The sequence below is a fragment of the Sinohyriopsis cumingii genome, chromosome 3 (genome assembly GCF_028554795.1).
Source record: "Sinohyriopsis cumingii isolate HCF-2022 chromosome 3, ASM2855479v2, whole genome shotgun sequence".
Classification (NCBI taxonomy): Eukaryota; Metazoa; Mollusca; class Bivalvia; order Unionida; family Unionidae; genus Sinohyriopsis; species Sinohyriopsis cumingii.
Genome location: NC_142963.1, coordinates 13,245,477 through 13,271,521, shown reverse-complemented (window position 1 = coordinate 13,271,521; position 26,045 = coordinate 13,245,477). Strand labels below are relative to the sequence as shown.

General features: G+C 35.2%; 1 protein-coding gene across 1 annotated transcript in view; it reads left to right on the top strand.

The window, feature by feature from the left end:
* LOC149802467 (uncharacterized) overlaps window positions 1-26,045 on the top strand; it is a 512,180-nt gene that overhangs the window by 35,593 nt on the left and 450,542 nt on the right. The window contains exons 11-14 of the mRNA XM_089951513.1: window positions 3,200-3,391; window positions 9,813-9,956; window positions 13,543-13,740; window positions 22,086-22,217. Coding sequence (XP_089807639.1) covers window positions 3,200-3,391; window positions 9,813-9,956; window positions 13,543-13,740; window positions 22,086-22,217 — 666 coding nt within the window. The remainder of the gene's footprint in view (window positions 1-3,199; window positions 3,392-9,812; window positions 9,957-13,542; window positions 13,741-22,085; window positions 22,218-26,045) is intronic.

The following is a 26,045-nucleotide window of genomic DNA, read 5'->3' as shown; positions in this document are numbered from 1 at the left end:
ATTATACAATAAAGCTATTACTAAGATCTGTACAATATAGCTACTACTAAGGTCTGTACAATATAGCTACTACTAAGGATTATACAATAAACCTATTACTAAGGTCTGTACAATATAACTATTACTAAGGTCTGTACAATATAATTATTACTAAGGTCTTTACAATATAGTTATTACTTAGGTCTGTACAATATAGCTATTACTAAAGTCTGTACATTATAGCTATTACTAAGGTCTGTACAATATAGTTATTACTAAGGTCTGTACAATATAGTTACTACTAAGGTCTGTACAATTGAGCTATTACTAAGGCATGTACAATTGAGCTAATACCAAGGTCTGTACAATATGACTATTACTAAGGTATGTACAATATATCTACCACTAAGGTCTGTACAATATAGCTACTATTGTGCAATATAGCTATTACTATGGTCTGTACAATATAGCTATTACTAAAGTCTGTACAACATAGCTATTACTAAGATCTGTACAATATAGATATTACTAATTCTGCACAATAAAACTACTACTAATGTCTGTACAATATAGCTACTACTGTACAATATAGTTATTACTAAGGTCTGTACAATATAGCTATTACTAAGGTCTGTACATTATAGCTATTACTATGGTCTGTACAATATAGCTACTACTAAGGTCTGTACAATATAGCTATTACTAGGGTCTGTTCAATATATATATATATATATATATATATATATATATATATATATATATATATATATATATATATATATATATATATATATATATATATATATATATATATATATTCATGTACAGTATAGCTGCTAATGTACAATATAGCCACTACTAAGGTATGTGCAATACAGCTACCACTAAGGACTATTGAATTAATTGATGTGACTAGAAAGGCAGGACATTAAGTCTTTCTGGAGTGTGCAGGTCTCAAACAATATAGGTTCTCCAAGCAAACAAGAATGATCAGGTCTCAAACAAAATTAAAATCATGGATGGTCTGTTGGGATGTTATCAGTTTTGGAAGCCAGGAATAGACACTGATCCAAGTGAACAGTGCATATACTGTTAAGATTGATCCTTTTTGCTAATAACAGTGCATATGTAACTGGTTTTTTGAACAGAAGAGAAAGTAATTAATCAGCCTAAAGGACTTGGCATTACTCTGTGCATTTTACACTAATAAATAATCAGACATTCTGTTATGTACGTAAAAAATGTGTTTGTATGAAGTTAAAATGCAATTTTGGACTCTTAATTAAAAAGAAGATTATGTTACCAGGATGCACTGGCTTCATTTTTTCTGCAAGTGGGTGAGATTTTCCATCCATTGAAAGCAATTTAATCGTAATGACAATACAGCTGTGTATTAGAAATAAGGATTGACAGTATCTTACTGATAAATACAACTGTGTATTAGAAATAAGGGTTGACAATATCTTAATGACAATACAACTTTGTATTAGAAATAAGGGTTGACAATATCTTAATGACAATACAACTTTGTATTAGAAATAAGGATTGACAATATCTTAATGACAATACAACTATGTATTAGAAATAAGGATTGACAGTATCCTAATGACAATGCAACTTTGTATTAGAAATAAGGATTGACAATATCCTAATGACAATACAACTTTGTATTAGAAATAAGGATTGACAATATCCTAATGACAATACAACTTTGTATTAGAAATAAGGATTGACAGTATTCTAATGACAATACAACTTTGTATTAGAAATAAGGATTGACAGTATCTTAATGACAGTACAACTTTGTATTAGACATAAGGATTGACAGTATCCTAATGAAAATGCAACAAGTGGGTGAGATTTTCCATCCATTGAAAGCAATTTAATCGGAATGACAATACAGATGTGTATTAGAAATAAGGATTAACAGTATCATAATGACAATACAACTGTGTATTAGAAATAAGGATTGACAGTATCCTAATGACAATACAACTTTGTATTAGAAATAAGGATTGACAGTATTTTAATGACAATACAACTTCATATTAGAAATAAAGATTGACAGTATCCTATTGACAATACATCTGTGTATTAGAAATAAGAATTGACAGTATCTTAATGACAATACAGTTTTGTATTAGAAATAAGGGTTGACAATATCTTAATGACAATACAACTTTGCATTAGAAATAAGGGTTGACAATATCTTAATGACAATACAAGTATGTATTAGAAACAAGGGTTCACAGTATCTTAATGACAATACAACTGTGTATTAGAAATAAGGATTGACAGCATCTTAATGACAAATACAACTTTGTATGAGAAATAAGGACTGACAGCATCTTAATGACAAATACAACTTTGTATGAGAAATAAGGATTGACAGTATCTTAATGACAATACAACTTTATATTAGAAATAAAGATTGACAGTATCCTAATGACAATACAACTGTGTATTAGAAATAAGAATTGATAGTATCTTAATGACAATACAACTGTGTATTAGAAATAAGGATTGACAGTTACTTAATGACAATACAGTTGTGTATTAGAAATAAAGATTGACAATGTCTTAATGACAATACAACTTTGTATTAGAAAGAGATCTGTAACCATTGTTGTACATGGCGTCACAAACTCAAACTTCCAAAATGAATATACAGCTCATAAGTTGGCAAACCCTATCATTGTATTGTTTGTTGTATTGACTGTGTTGTCTTGCATTAAAAAGTGATGAAATATTAAAAGAAAAATGTCACTACTCATCACAGAACAAAATTTGTAATATTTCTTTTTAAACTAAAAATCATTAATTACATGACATAAATTTGGTTTTGCATAAATTGAGTCACTTTTGTCAACCTCAAAATAAATTAAATCTTCATCGCCATAGTGTTGACTGTAAACTTAGAAATATATTATATTAATGGCTCTCAAATACTTTACATTGCAGTTTGGTCGGCTAACACAAACTTTGATGCTTTCATTGCCAGATACATTGTTTCAAAATAGATATCACTATCATCTTGCAATTTTATTACCTTTTATACCTTTTAATAAAGTTTGGAGACATAGGACAAAAATTACAGGAAGTAAGCCAGTACTCAATGTGTAACAATGGTAAGTGAAGTTATCTTGAAGACTATGAAACCTATTGTTTGTGTTTGACTGCTCTGTGTATATTTTGATCACCTAATACTTGCTTTTTCTAGCTAACAGTGGCAGTGAAAGATTTAGGGTCACCCTCCAGGGTTGGGACTAATTCTGCTACGGTATTAGTGTCTGTGTATGGCAATGACAACCCACCAGTATTTATAAACCAACCATATTTTACAAGCATTGATCGAAACACAGCCTCCAACAGTGAAATCTCCAGAGTGACAGTCACTGATGCAGACACTATTGTAAGTCCAATTTGAAAATATTTACTGCATGATTTCAGAACAGAATCATATATATATATATATATATAGCTGAATCTAGAAATTAATGTTAGATGGCTTGATGTTGTACTGAATCAGTGTTAGGTTATGTTGTACTGAATCAGTAATAGATTGGTTATGTTGTACTAAAACAGTGTTAGATTTGGTTATGTTGTACTGAATTAGTGTTAGATGGCTTGATGTCGTACTGAATCAGTGTTAGATGGCTTGATGTTGTACTGAGTCAGTGTTAGATTTCTTGATCAGTGTTAGGTTATGTTGTACTGAATCAATACTAGATTGGTTATGTTGTACTAAATCAGTGTTAGATGGCTTGATTTTGTACTGAATTAGTGTTAGATGGCTTGATGTTGTGCTGAATCAGTGTTAGATGGCTTGATGTTGTACTGAATCAGTGTTAGATGGCTTGATGTTGTACTGAATCAGTGTTAGGTTATGTTGTACTGAATCAGTGTTAGATGGCTTGATGTTGTACTAAATCAGTGTTAGATGGCTTGATGTTGTACTGAATTAGTGTTAGATGGCTTGATGTTGTACTGAATCAGTGTTAGATGGCTTGATGTTGTACTAAATCAGTGTTAGATGGCTTGATGTTGTACTGAATCAGTGTTAGATGGCTTGATGTTGTACTAAATCAGTGTTAGATGGCTTGATGTTGTACTAAATCAGTGTTAGATGGCTTGATGTTGTACTGAATTAGTGTTAGATGGCTTGATGTTATACTGAGTCAGTGTTAGATTTCTTGATCAGTGTTAGGTTATGTTGTACTGAATCAGTGTTAGATGGCTTGATGTTGTACTGAATTAGTGTTAGATGGCTTGATGTCGTACTGAATCAGTGTTAGATGGCTTGATGTTGTACTGAATCAGTACTAGATTGGTTATGTTGTACTAAATCAGTGTTAGATGGCTTGATTTTGTACTGAATTAGTGTTAGATGGCTTGATGTTGTGCTGAATCAGTGTTAGATGGCTTGATGTTGTACTGAATTAGTGTTAGATGGCTTGATGTTGTACTGAATCAGTGTTAGGTTATGTTGTACTGAATCGGTGTTAGATGGCTTGATGTTGTACTGAATTAGTGTTAGATGGCTTGATGTTGTACTGAATCAGTGTTAGATGGCTTGATGTTGTACTGAATCAGTATTAGATGGCTTGATGTTGTACTAAATCAGTGTTAGATGGCTTGATGTTGTACTGAATTAGTGTTAGATGGCTTGATGTTGTACTGAATCAGTGTTAGATGGCTTGATGTTGTACTGAGTCAGTGTTAGATTTCTTGATCAGTGTTAGGTTATGTTGTACTGAATCAGTACTAGATTGGTTATGTTGTACTAAATCAGTGTTAGATGGCTTGATGTTGTACTGAATTAGTGTTAGATGGCTTGATTTTGTACTGAATTAGTGTTAGATGGCTTGATGTTGTGCTGAATCAGTGTTAGATGGCTTGATGTTGTACTGAATCAGTGTTAGATGGCTTGATGTTGTACTGAATCAGTGTTAGGTTATGTTGTACTGAATCAGTGTTAGATGGCTTGATGTTGTACTAAATCAGTGTTAGATGGCTTGATGTTGTACTGAATTAGTGTTAGATGGCTTGATGTTGTACTGAATCAGTGTTAGATGGCTTGATGTTGTACTGAATCAGTGTTAGATGGCTTGATGTTGTACTGAATCAGTGTTAGATGGCTTGATGTTGTACTAAATCAGTGTTAGATGGCTTGATGTTGTACTGAATCAGTGTTAGATGGCTTGATGTTGTACTAAATCAGTGTTAGATGGCTTGATGTTGTACTAAATCAGTGTTAGATGGCTTGATGTTGTACTGAATTAGTGTTAGATGGCTTGATGTTATACTGAGTCAGTGTTAGATTTCTTGATCAGTGTTAGGTTATGTTGTACTGAATCAGTGTTAGATGGCTTGATGTTGTACTGAATTAGTGTTAGATGGCTTGATGTCGTACTGAATCAGTGTTAGATGGCTTGATGTTGTACTGAATCAGTACTAGATTGGTTATGTTGTACTAAATCAGTGTTAGATGGCTTGATTTTGTACTGAATTAGTGTTAGATGGCTTGATGTTGTGCTGAATCAGTGTTAGATGGCTTGATGTTGTACTGAATTAGTGTTAGATGGCTTGATGTTGTACTGAATCAGTGTTAGGTTATGTTGTACTGAATCGGTGTTAGATGGCTTGATGTTGTACTGAATTAGTGTTAGATGGCTTGATGTTGTACTGAATCAGTGTTAGATGGCTTGATGTTGTACTGAATCAGTGTTAGATGGCTTGATGTTGTACTAAATCAGTGTTAGATGGCTTGATGTTGTACTGAATTAGTGTTAGATGGCTTGATGTTGTACTGAATCAGTGTTAGATGGATTGATGTTGTACTGAGTCAGTGTTAGATTTCTTGATCAGTGTTAGGTTATGTTGTACTGAATCAGTACTAGATTGGTTATGTTGTACTAAATCAGTGTTAGATGGCTTGATGTTGTACTGAATTAGTGTTAGATGGCTTGATTTTGTACTGAATTAGTGTTAGATGGCTTGATGTTGTGCTGAATCAGTGTTAGATGGCTTGATGTTGTACTGAATCAGTGTTAGATGGCTTGATGTTGTACTGAATTAGTGTTAGATGGCTTGATGTTGTACTGAATCAGTGTTAGATGGCTTGATTTTGTACTGAATTAGTGTTAGATGGCTTGATGTTGTGCTGAATCAGTGTTAGATGGCTTGATGTTGTACTGAATCAGTGTTAGGTTATGTTGTACTGAATCAGTGTTAGATGGCTTGATGTTGTACTGAATTAGTGTTAGATGGCTTGATGTTGTACTGAATCAGTGTTAGATGGCTTGATTTTGTACTGAATTAGTGTTAGATGGCTTGATGTTGTGCTGAATCAGTGTTAGATGGCTTGATATTGTACTGAATCAGTGTTAGATGGCTTGATGTTGTACTGAATCAGTGTTAGGTTATGTTGTACTGAATCAGTGTTAGATGGCTTGATGTTGTACTGAATTAGTGTTAGATGGCTTGATGTTGTACTGAATCAGTGTTAGATGGCTTGATTTTGTACTGAATTAGTGTTAGATGGCTTGATGTTGTGCTGAATCAGTGTTAGATGGCTTGATGTTGTACTGAATCAGTGTTAGGTTATGTTGTACTGAATCAGTGTTAGATGGCTTGATGTTGTACTGAATTAGTGTTAGATGGCTTGATGTTGTACTGAATCAGTGTTAGATGGCTTGATGTTGTACTGAATCAGTGTTAGGTTATGTTGTACTGAATCAGTGTTAGATGGCTTGATGTTGTACTGAATCAGTGTTAGATGGCTTGATGTTGTACTAAATCAGTGTTAGATGGCTTGATGTTGTACTGAATCAGTGTTAGATGGCTTGATGTTGTAGTGAATTAGTGTTAGATGGCTTGATGTTGTACTGAATCAGTGTTAGATGGCTTGATGTTGTACTGAATTAGTGTTAGATGGCTTGATGTTGTACTGAATTGGTGTTAGATGGCTTGATGTTGTACTGAATCAGTGTTAGATGGCTTGATGTTGTAGTGAATTAGTGTTAGATGGCTTGATGTTGTACTGAATCAGTGTTAGATGGCTTGATGTTGTACTGAATTAGTGTTAGATGGCTTGATGTTGTACTGAATTGGTGTTAGATGGCTTGATGTTGTACTGAATTAGTGTTAGATGGCTTGATGTTGTACTGAATTAGTGTTAGATGGCTTGATGTTGTACTGAATCGGTGTTAGATGGCTTGATGTTGTACTGAATTAGTGTTAGACGGCTTGATGTTGTACTGAATCAGTGTTAGATGGCTTGATGTCGTTATGCCCATCTTTGTATATGTATAGATTGTACTGAATCAGTGTTAGATGGCTTGATGTTGTACTGAATCAGTGTTAGATGGCTTGGTGTAGTACTGAGTCAGTGTTATATGGCTTGATGTTGTACTGAATGAAACAATTAAAGTTAGTTGAGTTTATGCACTGAATCAGACAGTGTTATTATTATGGGACTTTGTGTATAGATTGTGTGCAATTATGCCCGTATTTGTATGAGTATGTATTGTATTTAATTATGCCTGTTTTTGCATGTGTATAGACTGTGTGTAATTATGCCCATCTTTGTATCTGTATAGACTGTGTGTAATTATTCTTTGTATCTGTATATACTGTGTGTAATTATACCCATCTTTGCATGTGTATAGACTCTGTAAAAGTATTCCCATTATTGTATGTATATAGACTACGTGTAAAACTATGCCCATCTTTTGTATTGTGTTTAATTAGATCCATATTTGTATGTGTATAGACTGTGTGGAAGTATGCCCATCTTTGTATGTGTACAGACTTGTGTGTAAAACTATGCCCATCTTTTGTATTGTGCATGTATTGTGTTTAATTAGATCCATATTTGTATGTGTATAGACTGTGTGGAAGTATGCCCATCTTTGTATGTGTATAGGCTGTGTAAGTATGCCCATTTTTGTATGTGTATAGACTGTGTGTAAAATTATGTGCATCTTTGTATGTGTAGGTAGTGTGTGTTTAATTATGTCTATCTTTGTATGTGTATAGACTATTTTGTATTTATGCCCATCATTGTATCTGTATAGACCATATGTAATTATGCCCATCTTTGTATATGTTTAGATTCTTTGTGTTAATGCACATCTTTTTGAATGTGTATAGACTGTGTGTAATTATGCCAATCTTTGTATGTGTATAGATTGTGTGTAGTTATTCCCATCTTTGTATGTGTATAGATTGAGTGTAGTTAAACCCATCTTTGTATGTGTATAGACTGAGTGTAATTATGCCAATCTTTGTATGTGTATAGATTGTTTGTTTAGTTAAACCCATCTTTGTATGTGTATAGACTGAGTGTAGTTAGCCCATCTTTTTATGTGTATAGATTGTATGTAGTTTTACGTGTTTAGGCTCTCATAAATGGTAAAAAGAAAAAGTGAAAACAACAAGCTTTGTAAAATGTAACAAATAATTTATTTCCCTACAAAAAGAAGGTAAAAATGTAGAAAAGAACTCATGGTTTTAAGAATCAAATCTATAAATAATCCAAGAATAACCAAAGAATTAAAAATGAGAAGTCCTAGTAATAAAATGTTCTAATGAATCAGATTTTGAGTCCCACAAAAATCCAAAATGGACGGCAATGACATATGCTGTAGTCAGCATAGTACTGATGAATCAACAGTTCCTTGTTGAACCAAAGAAATTAATATTCCAGTTTTAAATTCCCAAAAAACTTTTAATAAATGTCCTTGTCCAAGAATTCTGTATGAACACTTAAATATTGCCAGGTGAAAGAATTAATAATTCCATACAATAGAATTTTGAATCGAACTGGTCACAAGAAACCAATCACGTTGATGTCTAAATGTTTAATAGCCTGACTGACTAAATTCTCTATAGAAAAAGGTTATACATTAATTTAAGATGCAAAACTGATTACCATATGAGGGTAACATGATCACTTTCTAGAACAATATAGAAGCTATTTACATGTTTAAAGTCACGTACTCCCAGTACAACCTCAATTTCACTCTAAAAATTCCACACTAAGAATGAATAAAAAAGAAATAAAAAATGAAGTTGTTTACTGATTCTCAATCAAGGTCCGGAGCTAGGTCAGCATTTGATACAAAGTTCTAATATTAGGTTTTGAAAAAAATGAACTGAATTACAATAGGATGTAATGTAATAAAAAAAAATTAAACTAACAAGGAAACAATTAAATTAAATCAAATATAAATCAAATCAAATATACATAACAGTAGTTGTGCCCATCTTTGCATGTGTTTAGATTGTGTGTAGTTAAACCAATCATTGTATGTGTATAGATTGTGTGTAGTTAAACCCATCTTTGTGTATAGATTGTTTGTGGTTAGGCCCATCTTTTTGTATAGATTGTGTGTAGTTATGCCCATCTTTGTATATGTATAGATTGTGTGCAGTTATGCCCATTTTTGCATGTGTAGAGACTGTGTGTAGTTATGCCAATCTTTTTATGTGTATTCAGAGTGACATATTGTATTTCTAGGACCCTTCAATTGAATTACTATGTAGGTAATGTTATATTCATAGTGATATATTGTATTTCTAGTATCCATTCAACTGAATTACTTTGTATGTAGTGTATTCAGAGTGACATATTGTATTTCTAGGACCCTTCATTTGAATTACTTTGCATGTAGTGTTATATTTATAGTGATGTATTGTATTTTAGGATCCATTCAACAGAATTACTTTGTATGTAGTGTTATATTTATAGTGATGTATTGTATTTTAGGATCCATTCAACAGAATTACTTTGTATGTAGTGTATTCAGAGTGACATATTGTATTTCCAGGATCCATTCAACAGAATTACTTTGAGGGCTATTGGTGATGACAATACTCTCAGCCTCTTTAGCTTTTCACAGCAAGGCAACAATGGTATCATCACAACCAAAAATATCAATGATATCATCCAAGATGGCAGAACCAGATATGTGGTAAGGGCTTTTTCTTAAGACTGAAAGAACTAACTGTACCTATTGCACACACACATAAACCTAGGCAGGCAGGCACGCATGCACGCATGCACGCAAGCACGCATGCGCACACACACACACACACACACACACATATAACACAGGCAGACATGCATATAACACAGGCAGACACATACAGACATACACACAGGCAGACACACATACACACAGGCAGACACACATATACACACACCAGACACACACATACACACAGGCAGACACATATAAACACACACATACACACAGCAGACACACACATACACACAGGCAGACACACACATACACACAGGCAGACACACACATACACTGGTGAAAGTTCTCCATCATATGTCAGAAATTCCATCATCAGGATGTCACCACTGTTGATATTCCAAATCATACAAATTTATTGAATTGTTTTGGTGGTGGTGGGGTACAGGATTAAAATGGTTGGAAAGCATTTAGTATGAAGAAGAAGAAAAAATGCTAAGGATACTCAATTTTAAACTTATGATTTATTGTTAATTTATTGTTAACAGAGGTTTTCATGTAGTATTAAATTCACTAAAGGCTCCACTGATGTGTTCTGCTGAGTCATGAAGTTCATGCTTCACTCCCTAATTCAGTGTCCTGTATGGAAACCAGAATAACCCAAATAACGCAGTCATTGTATTCCACTGCTATTTGATTCATACATTTGCCTCATATGAAACATAGCAGATAGAGGCCACTGAATTATCTGAGTGAAACAGCTTGGTCAATTTAATACCTCTATGTATATCAAGCTGCCATTGTTTTCACTTCCCCACCCCATTTGCTTCAGAGAAATTTTGTTTCTAAAAATAATCTGCTGCATTGTCATTGTTGGTCCAGATGATTGGAAATTTGCCTATGCTAAATTTGCAGACAATAGCTGCATTTTTATTTTCTTCTTTCCAATTCAGTACAGTTACAAATATATGAATGGATAAAAGAGCAGCACACTCCTTTTTCTTGAATTGAAACTTCAAATCATAACTGTATACATTTCCCAACTGCTGGTCCTTTATGGAGAAAAATGTGTTGTCTATTTTAGCAGCTTTTGTACAATGTATATATACTGACCAGTTTTCATGGTGGGAGCCTACAGATGCAGTTGTTTAGAGAAGAAAGAATGAAATAGCCAATTTAATCCATCCACATAGACTTTTACTGAGTAAAAAGTAAAACACCAAGTACCATAATGTTATCAATATTTAGCCAACTTGATTAAAGTTATGAATATCTGATGATATTTTTTTAGTTGTCCATTGCAAGTTCCTGTTTCCTTTTTGATGCTTACTGTTAGTGTTAGAAATCAAACATTTCCATTTGAATTTTATGTTCAACTTCTGAATTTTCACATTTACAGAATAGAAATGGTACAATTGTGTGGAGATAAAGGAAGCACATTTTTAAAACAAAATTACAATGAGAGATTTATGTATTAATAAATCAACGGATATATGCATCATATCAAAGAATCAGAATTTTTTATTGTTCAGTCACAATTTTCAAGCAAAAAATAGCAGCAAAATTATTTTTTCTCAGCTTTAGTTTGGCTTTGCCCTCACCCTCCCAACTCACCACCTTGGCAGCTCATGTCACCCCCGACTGACTTTTCAGTATGGCAGTTTTTCTCAACTTTCACCCATGCAAATACACATGGACAGACACACATTACAGACTGATGCAGGTGAATTCCAATATAAAAACTTTGAAATAGGGACTTGACACGCCAAGTACTTTTGTACCATTTATTTATGTTATAGCGGTCAAAGTATGTTGTATAGTTCTAATACAAAAAAACACTTGTTTTCATTAACAGTTAAATATTGGCTTTATTTACTTGTTGTCAGAGATGATTAATTTTACCAACTCATTAGATTGAAACTTTCATATTGACAAGAACTTGAATAAATATGGTTTACTAGTAGTTACAGTTACCTGGGTATTGGATCAATGAACCATATGGCTTCAACAAAATCCAAGTCAAACTACAATTACATAACAGTTTGAACTGGTCCATTTGCAATATGTTGTTTGATGGTGCCTCTAATTTATCAGTTAAATTTTATGTTTACCAGTCTAATAGTTAAGCAGGAATTAGCAAGTGAAGTTTGTATAATCTATGGACCAGGGTTCCCATGGTTATGGAAACATTTGTAAATTACAGAAAAGTGTTCAGTGGACCATGAAAAGTTTTGAAATTTTCATGTCATTCATAGTTTTGCAAATGTAATGGAATTTTATATTTGGTGTGATCTAGTTGCGTTTTTCTTCACCAACGCAATAGTTTTTCCAACCTACCAAACATTTGATAATGGATTTGTTAGAGTAGGTTCCCCTGAAACTTAACAGATTGCATCCTGGGTTCTTACTGCCATTCAAAATCATTGTACTCATGGCACTTGAAAGAGAATGACCTAAATGTGTTTGCTTTGTGCAAATCTTAACTTATCATCCAGTTGGATAGAAGTATGCCAAAGCCTGCCATAAAATATATTTGTGTGTGTGAGTGTGTGTGATTTGGATTTTTAAAGTAGATTTAAAAAATTTTAAGTCATATCGCTATGATGTCTGCAGTGTGGCAGTTTATAGTGATGTCTAGCACTGGGGCATCATGCCGCAGACATGTAGCATGATGTCCCACCCAGTCACATTATCCTGACACCAAGCTGACCAGCCCTAACACTAACCTCTTAATGCTGAGTGCCAAGCGACACAGCTGTTAGTACCATTTTTATAAGTCTTTGGTATGACTCAACCGGAGATCGAACCCACAACCTCCTGCATTCAGTGCAGATGCTCGAACCACTAGGCCACCAGAGCTGTCATTTTTGTTTGTGTTAAATTTACGTGTTCAGTAAGTATTAGGGTTGTAAATTTATAAATTTGAAAATTTAGGGTTGAAATTTTCTGAGACCTTTTTACCAATTTGAAGAGTACCTATACTCTTCAAATTGGTAAAATGGTCTCAGAATTTTTTTTAAAAGTCATGGAATTACATTTTTTAAAGAGTTGCGAAAACCCTGATAGACATCAAACATGCCGATTATGTTATCAATTTTAGAGAGGGGGACATGGAATGTTCATTTTGTATCTGACTGAATACCACAGACAAAGCAGAACTAGCTAAATATATATTCTGCAGATCAATAGGTCCCCATTTGTCCAATGTATTCTGAAAACATATAGGTCCTCTTTTGCCTGATGCTTTCTTGGAACCAACAAGTTCTCATTTGCTTGATGTATTCTGGAAACATGTAGGCCTTCATTTGCCTGATGTATTCTGGAAACATAAGTCCTCTTTTGCCTGGTATGGGAATGTTTTAATAGTTGGGAAAAAAATTCAGATAGAAAGCATTTAATCTATATACCAAGACTCATCTTTAAACTGTGAACATAAACTTTTGCTTGATATTCTAAATTATGTACTTGTTTTTCCTTTCCCAATAAAGTTCATAAAGAAATTAGTTGCCTGACGTGCTGGATAATATTAGAAAAGTGAATGATATCAGGTTCTCTTCATTGTGTTCTTCTCTTGCAGATGCGAGTTGAGGCTCGAGATGGGGACAGCCTGATTGGATATGGTGTTCGCAGCACTACAGCCACTGTGCAGATCAATGTACAGCGGAACCTTAATGGCCCGATCTATTCTCATGGCAGTCTGGCTCTGACAATTAGTGAGAATGCAGCACCTGGTCTCTTTATTGCTGATGTCAATGCAACAGATGCAGACGTAACAGTGAGTGCATTTTAACTTAAGAATTGGCTGTAAAATAATCTTTACGGTGTGTAATGATATCTTTATGGTGTTTAGTGGTATCTTTATGGTGTGTAGTGTAGTGGTATCTTTATGGTGTGTAGTGTAGTGGTATCTTTATGGTGTGTAGTGTAGTGGTATCTTTATGGTGTTTAGTGGTATCTTTGTGGCATGTAGTGGTATCTTTATGGTGTGTAGTGTAGTGGTATCTTTATGGTGTGTAGTGTAGTGGTATCTTTATGGCATCTAGTGGTATCTTTATGGCACATAGTTGTATCTTTATGGTGTGTAGCGGTATCTTTATGGCATGTAGTGTTATCTTTATGGCATGTAGTGTTATATCTTGATGGTGTGTAGTGGTATCTTTATGGCATGTAGTGGTATCTTTATGGCACGTAGTTGTATCTTTATGGTGTGTAGCCGTATCTTTATGGCATGTAGTCGTATCTTTATGGCATGTAATTGTATCTTTATGGTGTGTAGTGGTATCTTTGTGGTGTGTAATGGTATCTTTATGGTGTGTAGTGGTATCTTTATGGTGTATAGTGGTATATTTATGGTGTGTAGTGGCATCTTTATGGTGTGTAATGGTATCCTTATCGTGTGTAGTGGTATCTTTATGGTGTGTAGTGGTATCTTTATGGCATGTAGTCATATCTTTATGGCACATAGTTGTATCTTTATGGTGTGTAGCGGTATCTTTATGGCATGTAGTGGTATCTTTATGGTATGTAATTGTATCTTTATGGTGTGTAGTGGTATCTTTGTGGTGTGTAATGGTATCTTTATGGTGTGTAGTGGTATCTTTATGGTGTATAGTGGTATCTTTATGGTGTGTAATGGTACCTTTATAGTGTGTAGTGGTAGCTGTATGGTGTATAGTGGTGTCTTTGTGGTGTGTAGTGGTATCTTTATGGTGTGTAATGGTATCTTTATGGTGTGTAGTGGAATCTGTATGATGTGTAGTGGTATATTTATGGTGTGTAGTGGCATCTTTATGGTGTGTAATGGTATCTTTATGGTGTGTAGTGGTATCTTTATGGTGTGTAGTGGTATCTTTATGGCATGTAGGCATATCTTTATGGCACATAGTTGTATCTTTATGGTGTGTAGAAGTATCTTTATGGCATGTAGTGGTATCTTTATGGCATGTAATTGTATCTTTATGGTGGGTAGTGGTATCTTTGTGGTATGTAATGGTATATTTATGGTGTGTAGTGGTATCTTTATCGTGTGTAATGGTATCTTTATGGTGTGTAGTGGTATCTGTATGGTGTATAGTATTATCTTTATGGTGTGTAGTGGTATCTTTATGGTGTGTAATGGTATGTTTATGGTGTGTAGTGATATCTTTATGGTGTGTAGTGGTATCTTTATGGTGTGTAGTGGTATCTGTATGGTGTATAGTGGTATCTTTATGGTGTGTAGTGGTATCTTTATGGTGTGTAATGGTATGTTTATGGTGTGTAGTGATATCTTTTTGGTGTATAGTGGTATATTTATGGTGTTTAGTGGCATCTTTATGGTGTGTAATGGTATCTTTATGGTGTGTAGTGGTATCTTTATAGTGTGTAGTGGTATCTTTATGGTGTGTAATGTATCTTTATGGTGTATATTGGTATCTTTATGGCATGTAGTGGTATCTTTATTGTGTGCAGCAGTATCTTTATGGTGTGTAATGGTATCTTTATGGTGTGTAGTGGTATCTTTATGGCATGTAATTGTATCTTTATGGTGTTTAGTGGTATCTTTATGGCATGTAGTGGTATCTTTATGATGTGTTGTGGTATCTGTCTGATGTGTAGTGGTATCTTTATGGTGTGCAGTGGTATCTTTATGGCATGTAGTGGTATCTTTATGGTGTGCAGTGGTATCTTTATGGTGTGTAATGGTAACTTTATGGTGTGTAGTGGTATCTTTATGGCAAGTAGTTGTATCTTTATGGTGTTTAGTGGTATCTTTATGGCATGTAGTAGTATCTCTATGGAGTGTAGTGGTATCTTTATGGCATGTAGTGGTATCATTATGATGTGTTGTGGTATCTGTATGATTTGTAGTGGTATCTTTAGGGTGTGTAGTGGTATCTTTATGGCATGTATACGTAATGATATCTGTATGGTGTGTAGTGGTATCTTTATGGTGTGTAGTGGTATCTTTATGGTGTTTAGTGGTATCTTTATGGCATGTAGTGGTATATCTATGTTGTGTAGTGGTATCTTTATGGTCTGTAGTGGTATCTTTATGGAGTGTAGTGGTATCTTTATTGTGTGTAGTGATATCTTTATGGTGTCAAGCGGTATCTTTATGGTGTGTAGTGGTATCTTTATGGCATGTAGTGGTATCTTTATGGAGTGTAGTGGTATCTTTATGGCACATAGTTGTATCTTTATGGTGTGTAGTGATATCTTTATGGTATGTAGTGGTATCTTTATGGAGTGTAGTGGTATCTTTATGGCACGTAGTTGTATCTTTATGGTGTGCAGTGGTATCTTTATGGCATGTAGTTGTATTTTTATGGTGTATAGTGGTATCTTTATGGCATGTAGTGGTATCTTTATGGAGTGTAGTGGTATCTTTATGGCATGTAGTTGTATCTTTATGGCATGTAGTGTTATCTTTATGGCATGTAATTGTATCTTTATGGTGGGTAGTGGTATCTTTGTGGTGTGTAATGGTATCTTTATGGTGTGTAGTGGTATCTTTATCGTGTGTGATGGTATCTTTATGGTGTGTAGTGGTATCTGTATGGTGTATAGTAGTATCTTTATGGTGTGTAGTGGTATCTTTAGGGTGTGTAATGGTATGTTTATGGTGTGTAGTGATATCTTTATGGTGTGTAGTGGTATCTTTATGGTGTGTAATGGTATCTTTATGGTGTGTAGTGGTATCAGTATGGTGTATAGTGGTATCTTTATGGTGTGTAGTGGTATCTTTATGGTGTGTAATGGTATCTTTATGGTGTGTAGTGATATCTTTTTGGTGTATAGTGGTATATTTATGGTGTTTAGTGGCATCTTTATGGTGTGTAATGGTATCTTTATGGTGTGTAGTGGTATCTTTATGGTGTGTAATGTATCTTTATGGTGTATAGTGGTATCTTTATGGCATGTAGTGGTATCTTTATTGTGTGCAGCAGTATCTTTATGGTGTGTAATGGTATCTTTATGGTGTGTAGTGGTATCTTTATGGCATGTAATTGTATCTTTATGGTGTTTAGTGGTATCTTTATGGCATGTAGTGGTATCTTTATGATGTGTTGTGGTATCTGTCTGATGTGTAGTGGTATCTTTATGGTGTGTAGTGGTATCTTTATGGCATGTAGTGGTATCTTTATGGTGTGCAGTGGTATCTTTATGGTGTGTAATGGTAACTTTATGGTGTGTAGTGGTATCTTTATGGCAAGTAGTTGTATCTTTATGGTGTGTAGTGGTATCTTTATGGCATGTAGTAGTATCTCTATGGAGTGTAGTGGTATCTTTATGGCATGTAGTGGTATCTTTATGATGTGTTGTGGTATCTGTATGATTTGTAGTGGTATCTTTATGGTGTGTAATGGTATCTTTATGGTGTTTAGTGGTATCTTTATGGCATGTAGTGGTATATCTATGTTGTGTAGTGGTATCTTTATGGTGTGTAGTGGTATCTTTATGGAGTGTAGTGGTATCTTTATTGTGTGTAGTGATATCTTTATGGTGTCAGGCGGTATCTTTATGGTGTGTAGTGGTATCTTTATGGCATGTAGTGGTATCTTTATGGAGTGTAGTGGTATCTTTATGGCACATAGTTATATCTTTATGGTGTGTAGTGATATCTTTATGGTATGTAGTGGTATCTTTATGGAGTGTAGTGGTATCTTTATGGCACGTAGTTGTATCTTTATGGTGTGTAGTGGTATCTTTATGGCATGTAGTTGTATCTTTATGGTGTATAGTGGTATCTTTATGGCATGTAGTAGTATCTTTATGGAGTGTAGTGGTATCTTTATGGCACGTAGTTGTATCTTTATGGTGTGTAGTGATATCTTTATGGTATGTAGTGGTATCGTTATGGTGTGTAGTGGTATCTTTATGGCATGTAGTGGTATCTTTATGGAGTGTAGTGGTATCTTTATGGCACATAGTTGTATCTTTATGGTGTGTAGTGGTATCTTTATGGCATGTAGTTGTATCTTTATGGTGTATAGTGGTATCTTTATGGTGTGTAGTGGTATCTTTATGGCATGTAGTTGTATCTTTATGGCATGTAGTGGTATCTCTATGGTGTGTAGTGGTATCTTTATGGCATGTAGTGGTATCTCTATGGTGTGTAGTGGTATCTCTATGGTGTGTAGTGGTATCTCTATGGTGTGTAGTGGTATCTTTATGGCATGTAGTGGTATCTCTGTGGTGTGTAGTGGTATCTTTATGGTGTGTAGTGGTATCTCTATGGTGTGTAATGGTATCTTTATGGTGTGTAGTGGTGGTCTTACTATGTTTTTCAACATCAGATAAGACAATAACCTTTGTGCACAGTCTTTGGTGTAAATCCATACTAGGAGCAACACATTTATCTCTGCAGATATCACAAAGGATCATACGTGAGTATAGTTCCTTGAAGGTCATGGTATGATACATGTAAATATTGTCAGGGTAATTATTACACAAAGGATCACACAAGAGTATAGTTCCTTGAAGGTCATGGTATGGTACCTGTAAATATTGCCATGGTAATTATTAGGGATGAGTATTTCCAGGAAAATATGTAATGCAATATATTGCAATATGGCATGTCTGTATTGCGATACGTATCAATACGTATTGGTCATTGATAGCATTTATGACTGGAATGTTGATATTGTATATTTTGTACTGAAATAATGAGCAATTTCCTTGCATTTAATAAAATATGAAGAAGAAAATGAAACCATCTTGCTTTTAATTCAACCAAAACACCCAGTAACTGTAATAATCACATCACTTGTTCAGAAAATAAAAAATATATCAACATGTGGAAACTTCTACAAGCAAGAAACAAAATACTGGAAAAGAGTTGTAGAACTATTTTGCCTGGTTAGAAAGTCTTCAAATCAATATGATCTAATGATTCGTTTCTTGTAGTACAAAACATGACAAGGGATAAACACAAGAAAAACAACACATAATCACAAATTATCACATTGATAAATATCCTACTTTGATTAGAAAAATGAATAATATAGTAAATTAATAATATCAGTGATTCCCAACCTTTCTTGGTTTAAACCTGAGAGACTAATTCCTTAACACTGATGCCATGTTTGAAAATCCTTTGTTTGATACAACACTGTATGGCCGCAAATCGTGAACGATGAAACTAGCAATGGCACGAGTGATTGCTGTGGACCTTGGTGATGAAGATTTGTATTTAGTCTGTGCACCTAGCATAACAGCAATCTTTGGTTGTCGATCTGAAACAATACATACACTTTTAGTGGAACCTTCGACTGTTGCATTAGAGGTTGTGTCATTCTGTTGCACAGTACTTATGGAAAGTAATGATCAATGGTGACGCCGTAAATGAGTCGAGAGGTTCATCGTACCGCCTGCGTGCTTGATTTCAGTTTTGCACATATTACACACAGCGACAGTTTTGTTAATTGTATTAGTGCTAAACTCCCTTTTTAGTGAAAAATTATTCCAAACAGAACTCTTTGCTCTTGGGTTCTTGACTAGCTCATGCACAGAAGCCACCATTTTGGTAACTACGTTAAGACTAATAAAAGACATTGGTGTGTTCATAGCTAGTTATGGACTGGCTAATGTTGGTGAAGAAAAAAAAAACTAAATACCGGTATTACTAAACTCATATCGCGATATACCATTTCAGGCATTTTGTATCGCAATTTGCCGGTAAATTGGTATATCATTACACCCTTAGTAATTATTACATTTGATATTGTACAGTACTTGAGTAGAGTTAATAAAAGTATGTATATGTGTGGTTCGATAATTTTTCACACTGCTTATTTAAACAATTTTTGTGAATTGGAATGCATTAGATAATTCAATTATGGGGCACACACATTATAATAGATTATCATAAGATAATTCATGTTGGGATAGAAGTGTTATAATTGATTTCCATAAGTTCAAAAGCATCAAGTTATTTTTTTCTAAAGTCAGAATGAATAATTCTGTTTTTGATTTTGCCCTTTTTTCAAGCAATGTGCAGTATTTTATATATTTTGTTTAAACAAGGAAATCAAATCTCTTGTTTGGTAAGTATTCCACTATAATTATTAGTTTACACAGTGAATGATACCAACTCTGAGATTAGTTCAGACCTTTGGTATACTTTTACTGAACTGGGGTACTGTACATGTGCGGTAGCAATTAAGAAAAAATATAAGAAACATATCTAGACTCAGTGGTTATCATAATAATCACTTGATCTTAACAGTAACCAGATTGTCCTGTGTGTTAATCTAAACTGGTTTATAGATTGTCCTGTGTGTCAATTTAAACTGGGTTATATATTGTTATGTGTGTTAATTTAAACTGGGTTATAGATTGTTCTGTGTGTTAATCTAAACTGAGTTATAGATTGTCCTGTGTGTTAATCTAGACTGGGTTATAGATTGTTCTGTGTGTTAATCTAAACTGGCTGATAGATTGTACTGTGTGTTATTCTAGACTGGGTTATAGATTGTTCTATGTGTTAATCTAAACTGGGTGATTGATTTCCCTGTGTGTTAATCTAAACTGGGTGATTGATTTTCCTGTGTGTTAATCTAACTGGGTCATTGATTTTCCTGTTTTTTAGTCTAAACTGGGTTATAGATGGTCCTGTGTGTTAATGTATACTGGGTTATATATGGTCCTGTGTGTTAATGTACACTGGGTTATAGATGGTCCTGTGTGTTAATGTACACTGGGTTATAGATGGTCCTGTGTGTTAATGTACACTGGGTTATAGATGGTCCTGTGTGTTAATGTACACTGGGTTATAGATGGTCCTGTGTGTTAATGTACACTGGGTTATAGATGGTCCTGTGTGTTAATGTACACTGGGTTATTGATGGTAATGTGTGTTAATGTACATTGGGTTACAGATGGTCCTGTTTGATTTGGGGCTCAAAAAGACAATTACCCTAAGAGATTAGATACTTTAAATCATGATACAATCTTACACCAAAATATGGTTGCATGATTTAGGGGTAGATATTATCATGTATGACACAATATTCATGATATTCAGTTTCCAAACAGGTATAATCAAATGAAAGGGACATCAAAACAGGTACAATCAAATGAAAGGGACATCAAAACAGGTACAATCAAATTAAAGGGACATCAAAACAGGTACAATCAAATGAAAGGAACATCAAAACAGGTACAATCAAATGAAAGGGACATCAAAACAGGTACAATCAAATGAAAGGGACATCAAAACAGGTACAATCAAATTAAAGGGACATCAAAACAGGTACAATCAAATGAAAGGGACATCAAAACAGGTACAATCAAATGAAAGGGACATCAAAACAGGTACAATCAAATGAAAGGGACATCAAAACAGGTACAATCAAATTAAAGGGACATCAAAACTGGTACAATCAAATGAAAGGAACATCAAAACAGGTACAATCAAATGAAAGGGACGTCAAAACAGGTACAATCAAATGAAAGAGACATCAAAACAGGTACAATCAAATGAAAGGGACATCAAAACAGGTGCAATCAAATGAAAGAGACATCAAAACAGGTGCAATCAAATAAAAGAGAAATCAAAACAGGTACAATCAAATGAAAGGACATCAAAACAGGAACAATCAAGTGAAAGGGACAGCGAAACAGGTATAATCAAATGAAATGGACATCAAAACAGGTACAATCAAATGAAAGGGACATTGTGGTTGTTTGAAGACAGTAGGTGGGTTGCCTAATAACCACTGCAAACCTGGGACAGATACTTACTATTTGACAATGAGGATTGATAGGTCAGCAATGACTAGGTAGAGGGTTCTCTGACTGACTTGTTAATTCTACCACCTGACTGCCAATAGTTGTTATGCAAGATTTCTATCTTGATTAAGCTCTGACAACCATTCTGTCATGCTCAGTAGCTATATACACTTGATTCCTGTTTGAGTTATGTCCCTTTAAACCTGAAGTTATTTAGTAAATTAGGCCTTGAGGTGTTGCTTTGTAAACCTTGTTCCTTGGTACCATTGAACATCAAACATTTTCAGTTTTTGTTTTGTATGAGAGGAATTTACTTTTTAAAGATATTGTTTTATATTATACAACCATTTTTTCTTCTTTTTGTTAAGACAATTGGCATTCATAAAATTCATTTTTGTATTTCAGAGTCCAGAAAATGTGATAGCATATGCAATAACAGGGTTATCAGATGCTTCCAACTATTTCTTCATCAATCCCAATACTGGTGTTGTAACCCTGAAGGCTTCTGTGAGAAACAATACAGCAAGTGGATACACAGTAAGTACAAATTGATCATGCATTACAAAATATTTTATTCTGATTTTAAAATAAAATGTCATAGGCAATACACATGGTAGGAAACTTGTGTCTAGAATTGCCATGGATTAAGAATGTGAAATTTTTGTTCCCCAAATTAACAGGTTCCCAAATCTGATGACTTTGTTTCAGGTTGATAACATAAGCAATAACAGATTACAAAAGTCTGATTAGATAAATAAATCCTCTTAGGGTTGTTGAATAGGCATCCTTTTTGCATCCTGTAAGAGGCATCCTTTTTGCATGCTGTAAGAGGCATCCTTTTTCATGCTGTAAGAGGCAGCCTGTTTGCATGCTGTAAGAGGCAAGCTTTTTGCATGCTGTAAGAGGCAACCTGTTTGCATGTTGTAAGAGGCAACTTTTTTGCATGCTGTAAGAGGCAACCTGTTTGAATGCTTAAGAGGTATGCTTTTTGCATGCTGTAAGAGGCAACCTCTTTGCGTGTATCTAGGAGAAAAAAAAATATGGCTCTTGAATTAAATTGGATGAAATGTGAGGAATATGCAGATTTGTTAGATAAAACCTGGACCACGAAAAAGTCATGGTAATGATTTTTTTTTTATTGAGGTATGTTTTGCCAGAACAGCAAGCCACAGTAAACCAGTATATCAGTATATAGTTGCACCACTACAGGCACATGTTGATAAACGATAATGCCAGTCCATAGATCTGACACAATATCCTGCCAGTCCATAGATCTGATACAAGATCCTGCCAGTTTGTAGATCTGACAAAAGATCCTGCCAGTCTGTAGATCTGACACAGGATCATGTCAGTCTGTAGATCTGACACAAGATCCTGGCAGTCTGTATATCTGACACAGGATCCTGCCAGTCTGTAGATCTGACACAGGATCCTGCCAGTCTGAAGATCTGACACAAGATCCTGGCAGTCTGTAGATCTGACACAAGATCCTGCAAGTATGCAGATCTGATACAGGATCCTGCCAGTCTGTAGATCTGACACAGGATCCTGCCAGTCTGAAGATCTGACACAGGATCATGCCAGTCCATAGATCTCACACAGGATCATGCCAGTCCATAGATCTCACACAGAATCCTGCAAGTATGCAGATCTGACACATAATCCTGCTAGTCCATAGATCTGACACAAGATCCAGCCAGTCCATAGATCTGACACAAGATCCTGCCAGTCTGTAGTTCTGACACAGGATCCTGCCAGTCTGTAGATCTGACACAAAATCCTGGCAGTCTAAAGATCTGACACAGGATCCTGCCAGTCTGTAGATTTGACACAGGATGCTGCCAGTTCATAGATCTGATACAGGATCCTGCCAATCTGTAGATCTAACACAAGATCCTGCCAGTCCATAGAGCTGATACAGGATCCTGCCAGTCTGTAGATCTGACACAAGATCCTGCAAGTATGCAGATCTGACACAGGATCCTGCCAGTCCATAGATCTGACACAAGATCCAGCCAGTCTGTAGATCTGACACAGCATCCTGCCAGTCTGTAGATCTGACACAGGATCCTGCCAATCTGTAGATCTGACACAAGATCCTGGCAGTCTGTCGATCTGACACAGCATCCTGCCAGTCCGTAGATCTGACACAGGATACTGCCAGTCCATAGATCTGACACAGGATCCTGCCAGTCTGTAGATCTGACACAGGATCCTGCCAGTCCATAGAGGATCCTGCCAGTCTGTAGATCTGACACAAGATCCTGTCAGTCCATAGAGCTGATACAGGATCCTGCCAGTCTGTAGATCTGACACAAGATCCTGCAAGTATGCAGATCTGACACAGGTATCCTGCAAGTATGCAGATCTGACTCAGGATCCTGCCAGTCCATAGATCTGACACAAGATCCAGCCAGTCTTTAGATCTGACACAGCATCCTGCCAGTTTGTAGATCTGACACAAGATCCTGCCAGTCTGTTGATCTGACACATGATCCTGCCAGTCTGTAGTATGGTATAAAGAAAATCAGAATGGAATATGGAATAAAGAAAATCAGTATGGAATATGGAATAAAGAAAATCAGTATGGAATATGGTTTAAAGAAAATCAGTATGGATTATGGAATAAAGAAAATCAGTACGGAATATGGTATAAAGAAAATCAGTATGGAATATGGTATAAAGAAAATCAGTATGGAATATGGTACAAAAAATATCTTTGATAAAACTTAAAGCAGCTCTATCAGACATTTCAAGAAATCAGATGAAATGTGATGACTGTCCCAGAAATCTGAGATAGATTGGTTGAAACATTCTTGAGAAAGTTCTCGCAGGAAAATTGTTCTGAGAACTTACACCGTGTCAAAAGCCTGAAAGAGAAGGTCCTGTAAATTTAATGCTAATGTTTCAAATTGCAAGAAATATTCACTTTTAAAGCGTTTCAAGACTCTCTTGATCAAGCCCTTGACATTTTAGCTGGACCACATGCTATCAACTATCAACTTTTGAAACACTTAACTGATACTGCTGTCAGGACACTGCTAAACACTGACATTATAGAGCTGTCAGTACACTGCAAAACACTTACCTAATACAGCTGTCAAGACACTGCTAAACACTTTCATGATACATCTGTCAGGACACTGATAAACATATGATGCAGTTGTCAGAAAACTGTTTACACTTACCAAATACAGCTGTCAGCATGCTACTAAACACATCACACAGCTGTCATGACATTGCTAAATGCTCACCTGATACAGCTGTCAGTACACTGCTAAACACTTACATGGTACAGCTGTCAGTACACTGCTTAACACTTACATGATACTGCTGTCTGTATGCTGCTAAACACTTACATGGTACAGCTGTCAGTATACTGCTTAACACTTACATGATACAGCTGTCAGTACACTCCTAAACACTTACATGTTACAGCTGTCAGTATGCTGCTATACAACTACACAATACAGCTTGCTGCTAAACACTAACATGATACAGCTGTCAGTACACTGGTAATACTTATCTGATACAGCTGTCAGTACACTGATTAGCTTTTGCATCATAACGCTGTCAGTACACTGCTAAGCACTAACCTGATAATGCTGTCAGTATACTGCTTAACACTAACATGATAGAGCTGTCAGTACACTGGCAAACACTTATGTGATACAACTATCAGGACACTACTAAGTACTTACATGATACATCTGTCAGTATACTGCTAAACACTTACATGATACAGCTGTCAGTATACTGCTAAACACTTACCTGATACAGCTGTCAGTATGCTGCTAAACACTAACATGATACAGCTGTCAGTACACTGGTAAACACTTACCTGATACAGTTGTTGGTACACTGCTAATCACTTAATGATAAAAAGCTATCAAAACACTGCTAAACACTTGTCTGATACAGCTGCCAGTACACTGAATATTATGTCTAACATTGGTGCCATAATGTTTTAGGAGTTTTTGTTTCACCTGTTTGTACGTTTATGTTCTAGGAGTTCCTGTCTCACCTCTTTGTACATTAGTGTTCTAGGAGTTCCTGTCTCACCTGCTTGTACATTATTATTCTAGGAGTTCCTGTCTCACCAACTTGTACATTGACATTCTAGAGTTCCTATCTCACCTGCTTGAATATTAACATTGTAGGAGTTTCTGTCTCACCTGTTTGTACAAAGATGTTTTAGAGATCCTATCACTCGAGTTTGGACATAGATGTTCTGTGAGTTCCTGTCATACTGTTTGTACATAGATGTTCTAGGAGTTCCTGTCACATCAACATAAACAGAATCATAATGCTGTTCTCAGCCAAGCAGTGTTTTTTATACACAATGTACTGTCTACACCAGTGTTT